Here is an 18,451-nt window from a genome sequence, read left to right as displayed (position 1 = left end):
ATGGCACACAGTCCCAATACAACAAGTCTGGTAAGACTAAAAGCATTGGGCCACCAGAGGACCGATTGGTAAAACAGATGGCCTCCACCTGGGGGATCCCAGGGTGGTGGGGGATCCCAGGGTGGTGGGCCGACTTCTTCAGTTTACACAGATCTGGCAGCAGTCTACAACAGATGCCTGGGTGCAGGAAGCGGCATCTCTAGGTAATGCTTTTGCCTTCAAGAAGCACCCTCCTCAAAGGTTTTTTGTACCAGCCCGTCTCAGAGCTTTGCAAGAGGCAGTTCAGAAATTGCTTCAGTCAGGAGTAGTCATTCCAGTTCCTCCTGCACAACAAGGACAGGGTTTTTACTCCAACCTGTTTCTAGTTCAGAAACCAAATGGGACATTCCGGCCCAATCTCAAAGTGCTGAACAAATACATTTTCAGTTCCAGGCCCTATTCTTTGGGTTAGCCACAGCCACCAGAGTATTTACCAAAATTATGGTGGTAATGGCAGTTTATTGTATCTCCGCCAGCAGGGAATAAGAAATTTTCCATACCTCGACTATCTTTTAATCATGGCCCAGGAATTGCTCCGATGTCATCTGCAACAGACAATAACGTGGCTGCAAAGGCATGGGTGGCTCATAAATTGGGCAAAATCGTCTTTAGTTCCGTCACAGCGGAAGACTCACTTGGGGGGTGTGCTGGATTCAAGTATTCAGAGAGTAATTTTACCTCTGAACAAGATATCCAAGGTTCAGTCAAGGATTCAGGAGTTGCTACACAGTCGAAAGGTATCCATTCACGCAGCAATGTGTGTGTGATGGGATTGATGGTGTCAACATTTGACAATGTGGAGTATGCACAGTTCCACTAGAGGCCTCTGCAGCATCTGATTCTTGCCAAATGGCATGGGTTGCATCAGATGATAAAAATGCAGACTATGGTTCTTACGATAGAAGTAAGAAGGTCATTAGCCTGATGGCTACAGACATCCGATCTGGACAAGGGGAGACCGTTTTGGATATAAGATTGGGAAATTCTGACAATGGATGCCAGTCTCCAGGGCTGGGGAGCAGTGTCTGGAAGGTTGTGTTTCCAGGGGCAATGGACCAAGGAAGAAGGTTGCCTGCCAATAAATATATTGGAACTTTGGGCCATATACATGGCGCTGATTCAGGCAAAGGACATTCTAGGTCCGCTCGGACAATGCAATGGCAGTAGCGTACCTCAACCATCAGGGAGGAACTCGCAGCTGAAAAGCGATGAAGGAGGTAAGTCACATACTAAAGTGGGTAGAACTTCATCATCCAACCTTGTCTGCAGTGTTCGTTCCAGGAGTCCTAAACTGGGAAGCAGATTTTCTCAGTCGACATGCCATTCAGGCAAGCAAATGGGCTCAGACAAGTGGGGGTTGCCAGAGTTTGCTCTCATGGCGTCCCGTCAGAACAACGAAGTTCTCGCATACTGGTCAAGAACAAAGGATCCCAGAGCGATCTTTGTGGATTCCCTGTCGGTGAGATGGGATTTTCATCTGGCTTATGTGTTCCTCCAATCACCCTATTACCCAGAGTGGTGAGAAAGCTAAAGCAAGGAAAGGGTGCCTTGATCCTAATAGCTCCGACTTGGTCCAGAAGACATTGATACACAGATCTGCAGAGAATGTCGATGGATGTTCCACTCCTGCTCCCTCAATGTCCAGACCTACTGATGCAGGGTCCTAGTTATCACAGACATCTGTATCGACTGTCTTTGACGACGTGGCTCTTGAAACCTCTATCCTGAAGTCAAGAGGATTCTCACAACAGGTAATTAAAACAGTGCTCAGAGCAAGGAAAACTTCCTCTGCTCGCATTTATCACTGAATATGGCAAACCTATATTCATTGGTGCAGTGAACGGAAAATGGTCCCTAAGTCTTTCAGAGTTTCCAGGGTACTAGCATTCCTTCAGGCAGGAATGGATAAAGGTTTGAAGGTGGCTTCCTTGAGAGTGCAAGTGTCAGCATTGACTGTATGGTTCCAAGAGAAAATTGCCAATTTACAGGATGTGCATACTTTTTTTCCAGGGAATGCTGCGCATTCAACCTCCTTTTGTTCCTCCTACAGTGCCTTGGGACTTAAATTTAGTCCTAAAGGCCCTTCATGTTGCCCCATTTGAACCACTTAATAAAGTGGATCTTAAATGGTTGACAGCTAAAGTTCTCTTTCTACTGGCCATGGCGTCAGCTAGAAGAGTGTCATATTTAGGGGCATTGTCATGTTGTTCCCCATTTCTGATTATTTTTTATTTTTTTAATCCAGATAAAGCAGTTCTCTGAACTAGATCTGAGTCTCTTCCTAAGGTGGTGTCTAAATTCCATCTTAACAAAGAGATTGTAGTCCTGGCTTTCCAGGTAAAAGGCTTTTCTGCGGGAGATGCATCGCTGGACGTGGTCCATGCCTTAAGGATCTACGTGGATCGTACCAGTGCCATCAGAAAGACAGATTCTCTCTTCATTCTCTACGGATTTCACAAGAGAGGATGGCCTGCTGATAAGCAGACACTGGCAAGGTGGCTTCGGATGACGATTTCAGAAGCATATTCTCAAGCTGATCTCCCTGTTCCGGCTCATGTCTCTGCTCACTCTACTCTTAAGGTAGGTCCATCATGAGCAGCACAACGTGGTGCTTCAGCAGAACAGATATGTAAGGCATCCACATGGTCTTCCATTAGCACATTCATTAGACATTATGCCATGGATACCTTTGCCTCTCACGACGCTGAATTCGGGCAAAGGATTCTCCTGTCCAATCGGGAGCGACCCCCAAAACTAAATTGCTTTGGGAAATCCCATTGTTATCCTGTGGACACTGACGGATAAATATACGTCACGGTAAGAACTTACCGTTGATCACAGTATTTCTCCTAAGTCCACAGGGATCCCACCCTGACGCACCTGATTTGAGGATCTTTTTACTCACTAACCTCTTCTTTCTTGTACGGATGGAAGGGTGAGCATGTGTGTTCTTCTCGCCTGATTAGGACTATCTATGATGCTCCTGCCTTGAGCTTTGGGAATACAACTGATTTGCCTGAGCAAGGAGGCGGGGATATATGGACGGGCCCGTTGCTTGCTGGGAGGCTGAAAAGCTTTGACCGATTGGTGCAAATCCGCTGTTGCTTCATCATATCCCGATGTTATCCTGTGGACTTAGGAGAAATACTGTTATCAACGGTAAATTCTTACCATGACGAATATTTTCTTAACACAGAACAAACTCTGTGTCACTTTCCCTGATTCTGCAGAGTTAGATGACCTCTTTAAGTTAGCCTGGAAAAATCCAGATAAAAAATACCAAGTGTCAAGACGGTTTTTGCACACTTTCCCATTTGCTCTTGAAGGCAGGAAAATCTGAGAAGAACCCCCAGCTCTTGACGTATCAGTCTCTTGCCTATCTAAAAAGGCGGGACTGCCATCTCTGGGCTTCTTTACCATAAAGGACCCTGGGGATAGAAAAATAGAGACTACACTGAAGTCTATCTACACTGCAGCAGGTATATCAGAAAGACCGGTCATAGCAGGTTGCTGGATGACTTATGCCAGCATACGTGGGCTACTCAAATTCAGGAGGGACTCTCAGGGGATATGTCTCCGGTCACTGCAGTGACTCTCCTAAAGCACATTCAGGACACTGCACGCGTCCTGTGTGACTCTCAAGGAGATAGGCAATATTAATGCTAGGACCACTGCTACAGCAGTGTCTGCGCGCAGAGCTTTGTGGTTGTGTCAGTGGATAGCGGACACAGAATCCAAGCACAGTGTAGAGTCTCTCCCTTTTTCAGGGGATTGGCTCTTTGGCATGGAATTGGATACATGGATTTCTAAAGTTTCTGCGGGAAAATCCATGTTTCTCCCCTCTGGAGCCCCACCGGCTAGACGTTCCTACCTGGTGCCGTCTACCCAGTCCTTTCGGTCTAACAGATTTAGATCTAGGGCCAGATGTACCTCCAATGCGGCTAGAGGCACAAGAGGTAAGACAAGAAAACCAGCAATTGCAGGTTTTCAGGAGAGCGCCAGTTCTGCTTCCACTAAGGCCTCAGCATGACGGTGCCCTTCCCGAGGGGATCTCGAGGTGGGAAGTGACTGCGTCACTTCAGCTGCATCTGGGAAAGCTCCTGCCAGGATACTTGGGTAACGAACCTCCTATCTCTGGGCTACAAGCTGGAGTTCGACGGCGCTCCTCTCCAACGGTTTTTTCAAATCAAGCTTACCAGCTTTGGAGGATACGTGTGTTATGCTGCAACAGGCCATCCAAAAATTGGTCCAGTCCCAAGTCATTGTTCCAGTGCCACTGCAACAACAGGAAAAGGGTTATTACTCCAACCTGTTTGTTTTACCGAAACCAGATAGTTCGGTAAGGCCCATTTCTATTACGTCCTAGAGGATGCTGGGGACTCCGTAAGGACCATGGGGTATAGACGGGCTCCGCAGGAGATAGGGCACCTAAAAAGAACTTTTACTATGGGTGTGCACTGGCTCCTCCCTCTATGCCCCTCCTCCAGACCTCAGTTAGATCTTGTGCCCAGAGGAGAATGGGTGCACTGCAGAGAGCTCTCCAGAGTTTTCGGTTGAAAAAGAATTTTGTTAGGTTTTTTATTTTCAGGGAGTCCTGTTGGCAACAGGCTCCCTGCATCGTGGGACCGAGGAGAGAGAAGCAGAGCAGGCTTGTCAAGTTGGGCACTGCTTCTAAGGCTACTGGACACCATTAGCTCCAGAGGGAGTCGGAACACAGGTCTCACCTGGGGTTCGTCCCGGAGCCACGCCGCCGTCCTCCTCACAGATGCCGAAGATAGAAGCCGGGATGAGAAGGCAGAAGACATCAGATCTTCATGAGGTAAGGCGCGCAGCGGTAAGCTGCGCGCCATTGCTCCCAGTCACACGCACAGAGCAGCACGGAAGGGTGCAGGGCGCAGGGGGGGGCGCCCTGGGCAGCAATATTCCTCACTTTTGGGCAAATTCAGATAGATTAGGCTGCGGAGGCAGTAAATCTAAGATCTCCCGCCATTTTAATAGAAAAGTCACTGGGACCGAAGCCCGCGGTCGGGTGGGCGGGGCTTGATCCTCAGCACTAACCAGCGCCATTTTCTCCACAGAAGCTGCATGCATGAACGCTGGCTCCCTGGTCTCTCCCCTGCTGAACTTCACAGGCTGGAAAAAAGAGGAGGGGGGCACATTAGCGACGCAGTGAGTGGGATTTAGTATATTATATATAAAAAAGCGCTATCTGGTCATATTTTTTCCAGTGCTTTTAAGCGCTGGTGTGTGCTGGCATACTCTATCTCTGTCTCTCCTAAGGGCCTGGTTGGGGTTTTGTCCCCTTATAGGTTAATCCCTGTGTGTGTGGGGTGTCTGTACGTGTGTGTCGACATGTCTGAGGCGGAAGGCTTCTCCAAGGAGGAGGTGGAGCAAATGAGTGGTGTGTCCCCGTCGGTTGTGCCGACTCCGGATTGGATGGACATGTGGCATATGTTGAATGCAAGTGTGGCATCTTTACATAAAAGACTTGATAAGGCTGAATTAGGGGGGACATCAGGGGGTCAATCCTCGGATTGGACCGACTCACGGGGCCCATCGGGGTCTCAAAAGCGTCCCTTAACACAAGACACTACTACCGACACGGATTCTGATTCCAGTGTCGACTACGACGAAGTAAAATTGCACCCTAGGGTGACTAAAACCATTCAGTGTATGATTGTGGCAATAAGGGATGTGTTGCATATTGAGGATGAACCCTCGGTCCCCGACACAAGGGTACACATGTTTTTAACGGAAAGAAACAGATTATTAATTTTCCCGCATCTCATGAATTAAATGATTTCTTTGGAAAAGCTTGTGAGACTCCGGAAAAGAGACCGCAGATCCCCAAAAGAATTTATATGGCATACCCCTTCCCTAAGTAGGACAGGGAGATTTGGGAATCATCCCCCACTGTGGACAAGGCCCTGACGCGCTTGTCCAAGAAAGTGGCGCTACCGTCTCCTGACACAGCGGCCCTTAAGGACCCTGCAGATCGCAGACAAGAAACTACCTTAAAGTGTATTTATTCTCAAACGGGTGCTGTGCTAAGACCGACAATTGCGTCGGCATGGGTGTGTAGCGCAATTGCAGCTTGGACAGATGAGCTGACAGATCAATTTGATAATATGGATAAGGATACTATATTCTTAACTCTAGACCATATAAAAGACGCAGTCTTATTTATGAGGGATGCTCAAAGGGACATTGGATTGTTAGCTTCTAGGGCCAATGCCATGTCTATCTCAGCGAGAAGATCCTTATGGACTCGCCAATGGACGGGTGATGCGGATTCCAAAAAACATATGGAAGTACTACCCTATAAGGGTGATGTATTGTTTGGGGATGGGCTGATGGACCTGGTTTCCACAGCTACAGCAGGTAAATCAAATTTTTTACCACATATTCCCCAACAGCAAAAGAAAGTAACACCCTATCAGATGCAGTCCTTTCGGTCGCACAAGTCCAGAAGATGTCGGGGATCCTCTTTTCTCGCCCGAGGTAAGGGCAGAGGCAAAAGAGCACCTGCTTCGGCAGGTGCCCAGGAACAAAAGTCCTCCCCGGCTGTTCCAAAACCCACAGCATGACGCTGGGGCTCCCGTCTTCGACTTTTCAGTCAGGCCTGGGTCAGTTCAGACCTGAATCCCTGGGTGTTGGAAATAGTTTCCCAGGGTTACAAATTGGAATTCGAGGAGGTGCCCCCGCGCCGATTTTTCAAATCGGCCCTACCAGCTTCCACATCGGAAAGGGATATAGTGTTAGCTGCAATTCAAATGCTGTGTATACAGCAAGTGATAATCAAGGTTCCCCTGCACCAGCAGGGAAGAGGTTACTACTCAACCCTATTTGTGGTCCCGAAACCGGACGGTTCGGTCAGACCTATTTTGGATCTGAAATCCCTAAACCTGTACATAAAAAGATTCAAATTCAAAATGGAATCACTCAGAGCGATAATAGCCAACATGGAGGAGGGGGAGTTTATGGTGTCTCTGGACATAAAGGATGCGTACCTTCATGTCCCCATATATGCCCCCCATCAGGAATACCTGAGATTCGCTGTACAGGATTGTCATTACCAATTTCAGACGTTGCCGTTTGGACTTTCCACGGCCCCAAGGATTTTCACCAAGATAATGGCGGAAATGATGGTGGTCCTGCGCACAGGACGATCTCCTGATAAAAGCGAGATCAAGGGAGAAATTGCTGAGCAGTGTGGCGCTCTCTCTGAGAGTGCTCCAGCAACACGGCTGGATTCTAAATCTACTGAAGTCACAGTTGATTCCGATAACTCGACTACCGTTCCTAGGTATGATACTGGATACGGAACAAATGAAGGTCTTCCTCCCAATAGAGAAAGCCCAGGACATCCAGATCATGGTCAGAGACCTGCTAAAACCGAAAAGGGTGTCAGTTCACCAATGCACTCGAGTTCTGGGAAAAATGGTGGCGGCCTACGAGGCCATTCCCTTTGGAATGTTCCATGCAAGGACTTTTCAATGGGACCTTCTGAACAAGTGGTCCGGGTCCCATCTGCACTTACATCGGGAAATAACTCTGTCCCCAGGGGCCAGAGTGTCTCTCCTGTGGTGGTTGCAAAGTGCTCACCTGCTGGAGGGTCGCAGGTTCGGAATTCAGGATTGGATCCTGGTTACCACGGACGTGAACCTCCGAGGATGGGGAGCGGTCACACAGGGGGAAAATAAAAAATAAAAGAAAAATTTCAGGGTCTTTGGTAAGACCAGGAGTCCTGTCTACACATCAATGTGTTGGAACTCAGGGACATTTACAACGGCCTTCGACAAGCGGACAGTCTTCTTCGAAACCTACCGGTTCTGATTCAATCCGACAATGTCACAGCAGTGGCTCATGTGAACCGCCAAGGCGGGACAAGAAGCAGAGTCGCTATGGCGAAAGCCACAAGGATTCTTCGCTGGGCGGAAAATCATGTAAGTGCTCTGTCGGCTGTCTTCATTCCGGGAGTGGACAACTGGGAAGCAGACTTCCTCAGCAGACACGATCTCCATCCAGGAGAGTGGGGACTTCATCAAGGAGTTTTTGCAGACATAACACGTCTTTGGGGAACTCCTCAAATAGACATGATGGCGTCACGCCTCAACAAAAAGCTTCGGAGGTATTGTGCCAGGTCTCGGGACCCTCAGGCAGTGGCAGTAGATGCTCTGATAACACCATGGCTGTTCAAATCGGTCTACGTGTTTCCTCATCTTCCTCTCATCACAAAAGTGTTGAGGATCATAAGGCAAAGAAACGTACAGACAATACTCGTTGTCCCAGACTGGCCTCGAAGGGCCTGGTACTCAGATCTACAAGAGATGCTCACAGGAGATCCCTGGCCTCTTCCTCTGAGGGAAGACCTGTTGCAACAGGGGCCCTGTGTATTTCAAGACTTACCGCGGTTACGTTTGACGGCATGGCGGTTGAACGCCGAATCCTAGCGAAAAAGGGAATTCCGGAAGAGGTCATCCCTACTTTAATAAAGGCTAGGAAGGAGGTGACGGTTAAGCATTATCACCGTATCTGGCAAAAGTATGTGTCTTGGTGTGAGACCAAGAATGCACCTACGGAAGATTTTCATCTGGGTCGTTTTCTCCACTTCCTACAGACAGGAGTGGATATGGGCCTGAATTAGGCTCTGTTAAGGTACAGATTTCGGCCCTCTCGATTTTCTTTCAGAAGGAATTGGCTTCTCTTCCAGAAGTCCAGACGTTTTGTAAAGGGAGTGCTGCATATCCAGCCCCCTTTTCTGCCTCAAGTGGCACCATGGGGCCTGAACGTGGTGTTGCAGTTCCTAAAATCACACTGGTTTGAACCGCTTAACAAGGTTGAGTTGAAATTTCTTACCTGGAAGGTGGTCATGCTGTTGGCCTTGGCATCAGCAAGGCGAGTGTCTGAATTGGCGGCTTTGTCACACAAGAGCCCCTACTTGATTTTTCATGTGGATCGAGCTGAATTGAGGACACGTCCGCAATTTTTGCCTAAAGTGGTTTCTTCATTCCATATGAATCAACCTATTGTGGTGCCTGTGGCTACAAGTGACCTGGAGGATTCCAGATCCCTGGATGTAGTCAGGGCATTAAAGATTTATGTAGCCAGAACGGCTAAAATTAGGAAAACAGAGGCTCTGTTTGTCCTGTATGCTGCTAATAAGATTGGCGCACCTGCTTCGAAGCAGACTATTGCTCGCTGGATTTGTAATACGATTCAGCAGGCTCATTCTACGGCTGGATTGCCGGTACCAAATTCGGTTAAAGCCCATTCCACTAGGAAGGTGGGCTCTTTTTGGGTGGCTGCCCGAGGCATCTCGGCATTACAGCCTTGCCGAGCGGCGACTTGGTCGGGGTCAAACACTTTTGCTAAATTCTACAAGTTTGATACCCTGGCTGATGAGGACCTAGCGTTTGCTCAGTCGGTGCTGCAGAGTCATACGCACTCTCCCACCCGATTGGATGCTTTGGTATAAACCCCATGGTCCTTACGGAGTCCCCAGCATCCTCTAGGACGTAAGAGAAAATAAGATTTTAAACCTACCGGTTAATCTATTTCTCCTAGTCCGTAGAGGATGCTGGGCGCCCGTCCCAGTGTGGAAACTCTGCAAGACTTGTATATAGTTGTTGCTTACATAAGGGTTATGTTACAGTTGGAATAGGTCTTGGACCGTTACTGTTGTTTGTTCATACTGTTAACTGGTTATGTATGTTCCAGGTTACATGGTATGATTGGTGTGGGCTGGTATGAATCTTGCCCTTGGATTGCTAAATCCTGCCTTGTATTGTCCATCTCCTCTGGGCACAGTTCTCTAACTGAGGTCTGGAGGAGGGGCATAGAGGGATGAGCCAGTGCACACCCATAGTAAAAGTTATTTTTAGGTGCCCTATCTCCTGCGGAGCCCGTCTATACCCCATGGTCCTTACAGAGTCCCCAGCATCCTCTACGGACTAGGAGAAATAGATTTACCGGTAGGTTTAAAATCTTATTTTTGTATCTAAAATCCTTGAACCCTTACCTAAAGATTTTCAAGTTCAAGATGAAATCCTTGCAAGCAGTAATTGCGGGCCTGGAAGAACGGGAGTTCATAGTCTCCCTGGATATAAAGGACGCCTATCTCCATATCCCGATTTGGCCACCTCACCAGGCTTACCTGAGGTTTGCCCTGCTGAACGATAACTGCCAGTTCGAGGCGCTACCCTTCCGCCTGTCCGCAGCTTCAATGGTGTTCACGAAGTTGATGGCGGAGATGATGTTCCAACTTCGGGTCTAGGGGGTCAATATTGTTCCTGTTCTGGACGATCTCTTGATAAAAGCAAGATCCAGGGAGCTTTTATTGCTCCATATAAACCGCACTGTCCAACTTCTGTAACACCATGGGTGGATCCTCAATTTACAGAAGTCCCACCAGGAGCCAACTCAGCAGCTTCTGTTCCTGGGAATGTTGCTTGATACTGTGGCACAGAAAGTGTTCCTCCCAGAGGACAAAGCGAGAACACTTCAGGAAGTGGTCCGCATGGTTCTCTGGCCTACTCGAATATCCATCTATCTTTGCATAAGATTGTTGGGGAAGATGGTAGCCTCATTATTTATTTATTTATTTATTATTAACAGTTTCTTATATAGCGCAGCAAATTCCATTGCGCTTTACAATTTGAAATAACAATAACAAACTGGGTGATAAATAGTTATAGAGGTAGGAAGGCCCTGCTCGCAAGCTTACAATCTATAGAGTTGGATAATCTCATACGAGGTGATCCAGTATGGAAGGTTCCATGCCAGAACATTTCAATTGGATCTCTTGAGCAAGTGGTCCGGATCACATCTTCAGATGCATCGGATAATACGGCTGTCACCTCAGGCCAGGATTTCCCTCCTGTGGTGGATGCAGTCCTCCAACCTACTGGACTGCGCAGTTTCGGGATTCAGGATTGGATCCTTCTCACGACGGATGCGAGTCTCAGAGGATGGGGAGCTATCACCCAGGGGGGCTCAGTTTCAGGGCAGGTGGTCAGCCCACAAAGCTCTCCTTCCGATCAACATTCTGTAACGTCTGGCGATCAGGCCTCTCCTCTACTTAGGGATCACGCAATCCAAGTACAGTCTGACAACGCCACGGTAGTGGCATACATCAGTTGATAAGGAGGGACAAAAAGCAGGGCCTGCATGCGAGAAGTGTCAAAGAAACTCCTCTGGGCAGAAAGAAATGCAACAGCAATGTCCGCAATCTTCATTCTGGGAGTTGACAACTGGGAAGCGGACTTCCTGAGTCGTCACGATCTCCACCCGGGAGAGTGGGGGCTTCACCATGAGGTGTTTCAGCAGATCGACTGGTGGGGCTGCCCACAAATAGACATGATGGCTTCTCGACTCAACAAGAAGCTTCGTTGGTATTGCTCACGAACCAGGGACCCTCAGGCAAGGGCAGTGGATGCACTGACGTCACCTTGGCCTTACTGGCTGGTCTACCTGTTTCCGCCGATTCCGTTACTTCCAAGGGTGCTAAAGCAAATCAGGAATCAAGGAGTCCAGGCAATTCTGATTGCCGTGGAGGGCGTGGTTCGCGGATCTTTTGGACATGTCCGTAGAAGACCTTTGGCCTCTGCCACTGAGAAGAGATCTTCAACAAGGACCGTTCATCTACCTGGACTTACGGCGACTTCGTTTGACGGCATGGAGGTTGAGCGGCACATCCTAGGTCCCAAGGGCCTTTCCAAAAAGGTATTGCTACCATGGTTCAGGCCAGGAAACCTGTGACGTCAAAACACTATCATATCTGGAGAAGATATGTCTCTTGGTGCGAGGACCGCACGTATCCACCTGCGGAGTCTCACTTGGGACGTTTCCTGCAGGCGGGTGTGGATAAGGGCTTACGTCTGGGTTCCATTAAGGTCCAGATTTCAGCTCTCTCAATTTGTTCTTCCAGAAGAAATTGTCAGTATTGCCAGTAGTTCAGACCTTCTTACAAGGGGTACTTCACATTCAACCTCCTTTTGTGCCACCCACGGCACCCTGGGATTTGAATGTAGTATTGGAATTTCTACAGTCCTCCTGGTTTGAACCTCTGATGATTGTAGAAGACCAGTAGTACCTCACGTGGAAGACTGTGATGATGTTGGCCCTGGCTTCTGCTAGGTGTGTCTTAGAATTTGAGGCCTTATCGTGTAAAAGCCCTTACTTGGTCTTTTGTGAGGACAGAGTGGAGCTCAGGACTAGGCAGCAGTTCCTGCCGATGGTTGTCTCTGCGTTCCACTTGAATCAACCTATTGTGGTTCCGTCAAGTTCTGGCACTTCTGCTCCTCTGGAGGCATTGGATGCTGTACGAGCCTTGACGATTTATGTCAAGAGAACGGCTCGGATCAGAAAGACCCATTCCTTGTTCGTGCTCTATGATGCGCAGAAAAAGGGTTGCCCTGCATCAAAGCAGTCCATTGCTCGTTGGCTTAGACTTACTAGCCAACAGGCCTATGTGTTGGCAGCCGTACTTATTTCACAGTCTCTGAAGGCCCACGCTCAAGATCGGTAGGGTCTTCCTGGGCAGCTGCCCGTGGAGTCTCAGCCTTGCTACCATGCCAAGCTGCTTCCTGGTCGGGGAAGAACACCTTTGTGAAGTTTTAAAGATTTGATACCCTGGCCAAAGAGGATTCCCAGTTTGGGCAGGCGGTGCTGCAGACATCTCACCACATTCCCGCCCGTTCTGGAAGCTTTGGTACGTCCCCATCGTACTAAGTTGTCCCCAATATTCCTTATGGATGCTAGAGAAAATAGGATTTTAATTACCTACCGGTAAATCCTTTTCTTGTAGTCCATAAGGGATATTGGGCGCCCGCCTGAGTGCTTCGACTTTTCTGCAGGTTATCTTTTATATGGTTACCTGTTCAGCTGTTGCTGTTTTGTTACCAGCCATTGCTGGTCGCTTTGTTAGTGGTGTGTGTATCTCACCACTCATTATGTTCCTTCTCTCATATATGTCCTTTCTCCTTCGGTCACTGTTTTACCTATATCTGCCTGTGGGAGGGAGCATAGAGGGAAGGAGCTAGCACACCCAGTTGAAGAAATTTAAAGTGCTGCGGCTCCTTTGGACCCTTTCTATACCCCATCATACTAAGGTGTCCCCAATATCCCTTATGGACTATGAGAAAAGGATTTACCGGTAGGTAATTAAAATCCTATTTTTGAGTGTAATGGGAAAGGATAATAATAGGTTAGAATTTAAGAATCCTGTACTTAATAATGACTGATTAGGGTTAGTTGAGACTATGTAACCAGAAGAGACTATTTAATTTTCTAGTTACATCAAAGTTTTGTGTTTATGGAACTGAATTAGCTAATTGAAAGTCCTTTATGAAATGCATATGGCTTATGTACATTACTTGTGTCTTGTGCAGGGGGAAATGCAGCGTTACCTTGCTAAATGAGACAGATCTTCTCAGCCAGTATTTGGAGAAAGAGGTATTCCTGTTCTCTCCCCAATCAGTGCTGCTCTTATACAAACTCTCTTCTCTATTTCTATCTCGTTGGTCTACCACTCCTTTTCTGTTGGTTGCTAGTGTTATTGGTATTACTTCCTCCCTTATACTAACTACCTTGTTGTCTTTAGGATTGCTTCTTCTACTCGTTGGTGTTTGACCCTGTACAGAAGACGCTGCTGGCTGACCAAGGGGAGATCCGGGTTGGTTCCAAGTATCAGGCAGAAATTCCTGACCAGTTGGCAGAAGGTGAGTAAAGATGGGGGGGAAGGGAGGTCTGTAGGTCTTAAGCACCTTGCAACAGTGTTTCTTCTTTCCAGATTTGATCCTATTTTGTATCGAACCATAAGTGGTTAAAGTTTTTACTTCTTAGCTCCTTATTGATAAGAAACCTAAAATGATCTGCTGCTGGTTAGCCCCAAGTCCTTTTATTTATAGGAAGATATTTTAAAACCTCTACTTCAGAAGTTGTGGTTCTACGCAAGCTAGATGTTTAATACGAGTCAGGTAGTGGCCGTCAGGGATTGGATTGTCTTTTTCACCATGTCACTGTTGTTCCTTCACGGCATAGCAGTTTCCAGTTTTTCTTTACTGTAGTTTACAAAACAAACAAAAAGTAACAGGCTGTATTCTCCCCTTCAGGTGAATCTGACAATCGGAATCAACAGAAAATGGAGATGAAAGTTTGGGATCCAGAGAACCCACTGACAGACAGACAAATAGACCAGTTTCTTGTGGTTGCCAGGTAAATCCTTCCAGCTGTCGTTGAACTTTAAATTAGTTTTGTCCCTCCTATTTCTGAAAACAATTCCTGTTATCCCACTTGTACGAGAGTTCTTTATGAACCTTCTGACAGATGTGGGCATCTTTGTCATTCGTTGTCGCCTTCCCCCCCCCCTTATGGTCCTTCTCTGTTTCTCTTTAGAGCCGTTGGCACATTTGCGAGAGCGCTGGATTGCAGCAGCTCGATCAGACAGCCAAGTTTACATATGAGTGCAGCTGCTGCGTCTCGTGACATCACACTGGTTAGAATCCACTTTCTCCTGTTTTCTTCACCAAGCATTTGTTGTGACAGAGGTCCTGATTCATAGTTGCTTGCTAGTGCCGACGCAGCTGTGATTTTTTTTCCTATTTGCGGATATGCAAATATATGATATTTCAGCATCTGCCACAGTTTGTATTGAGATACCCGCAGCGGTTCACAACTGTGTACACATGTGTAGGGGTGGTCTTCAGTTTGCCAGCTGTCGTGATCCCGGCGCACAGTATACCGGCGCCGGAATCCCGACAGCCGGCATACCGACACCTTTTATTATTTATTTATTTATTAACAGTTTCTTATATAGCGCAGCAAATTCCGTTGCGCTTTACAATTTGAAATAACAATAACAAAATGGGTGATAAACAGTCATAGAGGTAGGAACCTTTTCCCCCTCTTGGGGGTCCACGACCCCCCCGGAGGGAGAATGGATAGTGTAGCGCGCCACCGTGCCCGCAAGGGGCTCATTTGCGCTTGCCCAGCTGTCGGGATTCCGGCGCCGGTATGCTGGCCGCCGGCATACCCTACTACACCCCATGTGTAGCATTGGACACAGATCATACAAACATCAATTCCCTGAGTAACTGTCCCCCATTTGCACTGTAATTGAGACTCTGGAAACCTATTATGTATGTACAGTATTGCAAACACTGCCTGAGCCATGCTCCAAAAATGGCCTGACCTCACCACCTGCAGTTTTGTCGCCACTTCCCGTTACCTCCCACAAAACGGACCACTGATCATTTCTCAAAAGCATGAACATCAGAATAGCATGCAGCTGCGAATCAGGCCCAGAGTGCATGAACTGTCACAAGATTTTTGTTTGTCTAATGATAATGGCGTAGCACTAAACAGACAAAGGACGTACAGCACATGGTAAGTTTTTTGCTTTTTTTCCAGTTCCACGCCATGGATACACTACAGCGGAATGGGTATGATCTTGCTCGTGCAATGTCCACGCTTGTCCCTCAGGGAGGCCCAGTTCTGTGCAGAGATGAGATGGAGGAGTGGTCTGCATCAGAGGCCATGTTATTTGAGGAGGCATTGGAAAAATATGGAAAAGATTTCAATGACATTCGACAAGATTTTGTAAGTGAAATGAGTTCATTTGTGCCGCACCAGGGATTCCCTTTTCTCCTGCCTATTAAATATTCAAAACTCCATTTTTTTTTTCACTTCAGCTTCCTTGGAAGTCTCTGGCTAGTATTGTTCAGTTCTACTATATGTGGAAAACTACAGACCGCTATATCCAGCAGGTGAGGATTGTGTGACATTGGAGTCGTTGATGCAGGTGTATAATGAAGTATGGCTTCATGTTGCTATTTTCTTTCCGCAGAAACGTCTAAAGGCAGCAGAGGCAGATAGCAAACTGAAACAAGTCTACATCCCGACCTAGTAAGCAGTGTGACTCTTTGTACATCTACTGTGTATTTTGATGCTTATGTCTGTATAACTGAATCTTTCCCCACTTCCTTAGCACCAAACCCAACCCCAATCAGATTATATCTGTTGGAGCCAAACCTGGACTCAATGGAGCTGGATTCCAGAAGGGTCTAACGTGTGAAAGCTGCCATAGTAAGTACTTTTCCATATGCCTTTCACTTAATTACTTGTACACATTCTATGTTTATTTTCTGCAGCAGGGGTACATTTAGTATTCCACAGGGAATAACATTGGGGTGTAGAGTTGGATCTTGATCAGAGGCACCAACTGGCTAAAGTTTTGATTGTTCCCAGGATGCACTGCAATGCCTCCTCTATAGCCCCACCTCCAGGCACTGGAGCTCCGTTTGGAAGTTGGTGCCTGTAGTGCAGGCAGCTAACAGGTGGGGCTGCGCTAGGCAGCCCTAATAAGAACTTTTTAAGAAGAAAGAAGACTTCAAGGGCCGCAGCACCATCACCTCCCCCAGCGGCGCTGCATACTCCCGCGCCCTGGTTGCTGGGTACTTGCAGCGGAGACGCTCCGGTCATCAGGCACACATCACCGCTGCTGCTCTCCTGGATCGCGTGATCGCACTTCAGGGAGGAGGTAAGAAGGTCCCCCAGGTGGGACCCGCCAAAATCGCGATCCGGTCGCGATCCCAGGAGCTGGACCGTGCCGCTGGCGTGGACACTGTGGCCGTGCAGGGACCCCACCATATCTACCAGGGCAGGAAGCACAGGTCGGATTTACTAAAATCCATTTATTATAGGCTCCATAGTACCCGGTGGTGAAGTCCAGCAGAGGGGATAAGGCGCTGACCTGTAGCCCCACCCCCAGCTCCAGGCTCCATCTATAGCAGGTGTTCCCGCCCTGGAGCTGCATCTCTCCCTCACTCCCTGTCAGCGTTTGGGCGCCATTACACAGAGCTGCGCTGATCCTGGGACTGCTGGGCACTGTCTCCTCTGTAAAGCCGCCTGTCTCATCAGCGCTGTGCATTTACAGAACACTTGGTTTAGACAGCGTTAGTTAAGAACAAGTGTACTACTATGCATATTTAGTACAAATATTCTGTGATATACATCCGGTGTTTACTGTGCATTGTTATATCTGTATACATACATTTCTATATGTAGTATTACTAGTCCAGTGCAGTTTTATTTTTTATATGTAATAATTTCTGCATTGTACCTGTGACTGTGTGTGCCTATAGCTGCTGTGTGGTTTCTATTCTGTGTATCACACACATTGCTATCACTATATTCTGTGCCCTGGGGGTCTAAGTGCGTCAGGGTCTCATATACCATATAGTGTTCCACAGGATATACTGTTTTGTATTTTTCACTGTGTGTTTCAGTTATTTCTTACCACTTAAGTCCTCTTTTTGTGCTCTGCACTTGTGGTCACATATCTTAGGGGTTTTTTTTTTGTCGGGTATAGAGTCTGTCTGGCTATATTGTACTGATACGCCCTAAGGCTACATTCCCAATAATGTCTGCTACACAGGGCGGGAAATCAGCAGCGCACCTGCATCATGCAGTGCTGGCGCCACGGATTTACTTGAGGAAATGATTTCTGCCTATGGTTCAGGTACTGGGTGTTCTGCACCCCCTAGTCATCCTGCAGCACCTGTGTCAGACCCACCTTGGGCTGCATTTTCAAATATGCTGGCTATGCTTGTAACAAGATTTCTGCCCCCTGTGGGACCTCCTGTGCCATTACAGCCACATATTGTCCCTGTAGTTAATCCACCATGGGCAGATACTCTGTCAACCCAGTTACATCAATTAAATCAGTCCTTGGTTAAACACAAACCTAACCCTCGCCCTACTGGGACCAAAGGGTCATCTAAGCGGGCCATTTCTTCCTCACAATCCACTAATATTTCGGATGATTCTTATCAGCATCTGATCTATCAAATGCTGATACTAGGACAAATGTGTAGAAATGTCTTTAAATCTGTTTCATAACATATAGCCCACTGGACCCCCGGAGGAAAATTCAGAAAATCTGCGACTCGTACCCCAACTCACAATAGAGTATTCAGTACTGTACACATAGCAGTTTCTTTATCCCAAGACCTTGTGTAACCTCTACCGGAAATTCCTGTCTCACAGTGATGTGTCCCAAGATATATAAATAACAATATCAGACCGCGTGGGACCTCCACCAGAAATTGTGTAGAAGAGATGCGTACCCAACTCACTTGAGAAAGGGAGGATGACAAGCCTCAAAAGGTTTCTTTAATTTAGTCAGATAATGGCTCCATAAACATCTCCTTATCTACTCTTAATTTTTTTTATTCCTCCTGGAGTTTCTCAATTCCCGTAGGTTATATGGAAAGAAAGTAATATACAATGTGTAGAAGTGTCTTATGGCTATTTGCCAGATAGCCCTCTAAATCCCAAGGAGAGATAGCAATAGTTTATAGGGCGTACCCCAACTCACAGCGTGGAATGCCACTAAACGTGTATAATGGTT

The 18,451-nt window shown here is 47.4% G+C and overlaps 1 protein-coding gene across 2 annotated transcripts in view; it reads left to right on the top strand.

Moving 5' to 3' along the window:
• The window catches only part of MTA2 (metastasis associated 1 family member 2), an 83,726-nt gene that overhangs the window by 25,461 nt on the left and 39,814 nt on the right, over window positions 1-18,451 (top strand). For both annotated transcript variants that reach the window (XM_063945020.1, XM_063945019.1), the window contains exons 5-12: window positions 13,431-13,494; window positions 13,643-13,760; window positions 14,154-14,256; window positions 14,437-14,536; window positions 15,451-15,639; window positions 15,732-15,806; window positions 15,887-15,945; window positions 16,028-16,125. In XM_063945020.1, coding sequence (XP_063801090.1) covers window positions 13,431-13,494; window positions 13,643-13,760; window positions 14,154-14,256; window positions 14,437-14,536; window positions 15,451-15,639; window positions 15,732-15,806; window positions 15,887-15,945; window positions 16,028-16,125 — 806 coding nt within the window. The remainder of the gene's footprint in view (window positions 1-13,430; window positions 13,495-13,642; window positions 13,761-14,153; window positions 14,257-14,436; window positions 14,537-15,450; window positions 15,640-15,731; window positions 15,807-15,886; window positions 15,946-16,027; window positions 16,126-18,451) is intronic.

The sequence above is a fragment of the Pseudophryne corroboree genome, chromosome 11, assembly GCF_028390025.1.
Source record: "Pseudophryne corroboree isolate aPseCor3 chromosome 11, aPseCor3.hap2, whole genome shotgun sequence".
Classification (NCBI taxonomy): domain Eukaryota; kingdom Metazoa; phylum Chordata; class Amphibia; order Anura; family Myobatrachidae; genus Pseudophryne; species Pseudophryne corroboree.
The sequence above is the reverse complement of the archived record's forward strand: the minus strand, read 5'-3'. Positions and strand labels throughout refer to the sequence as shown.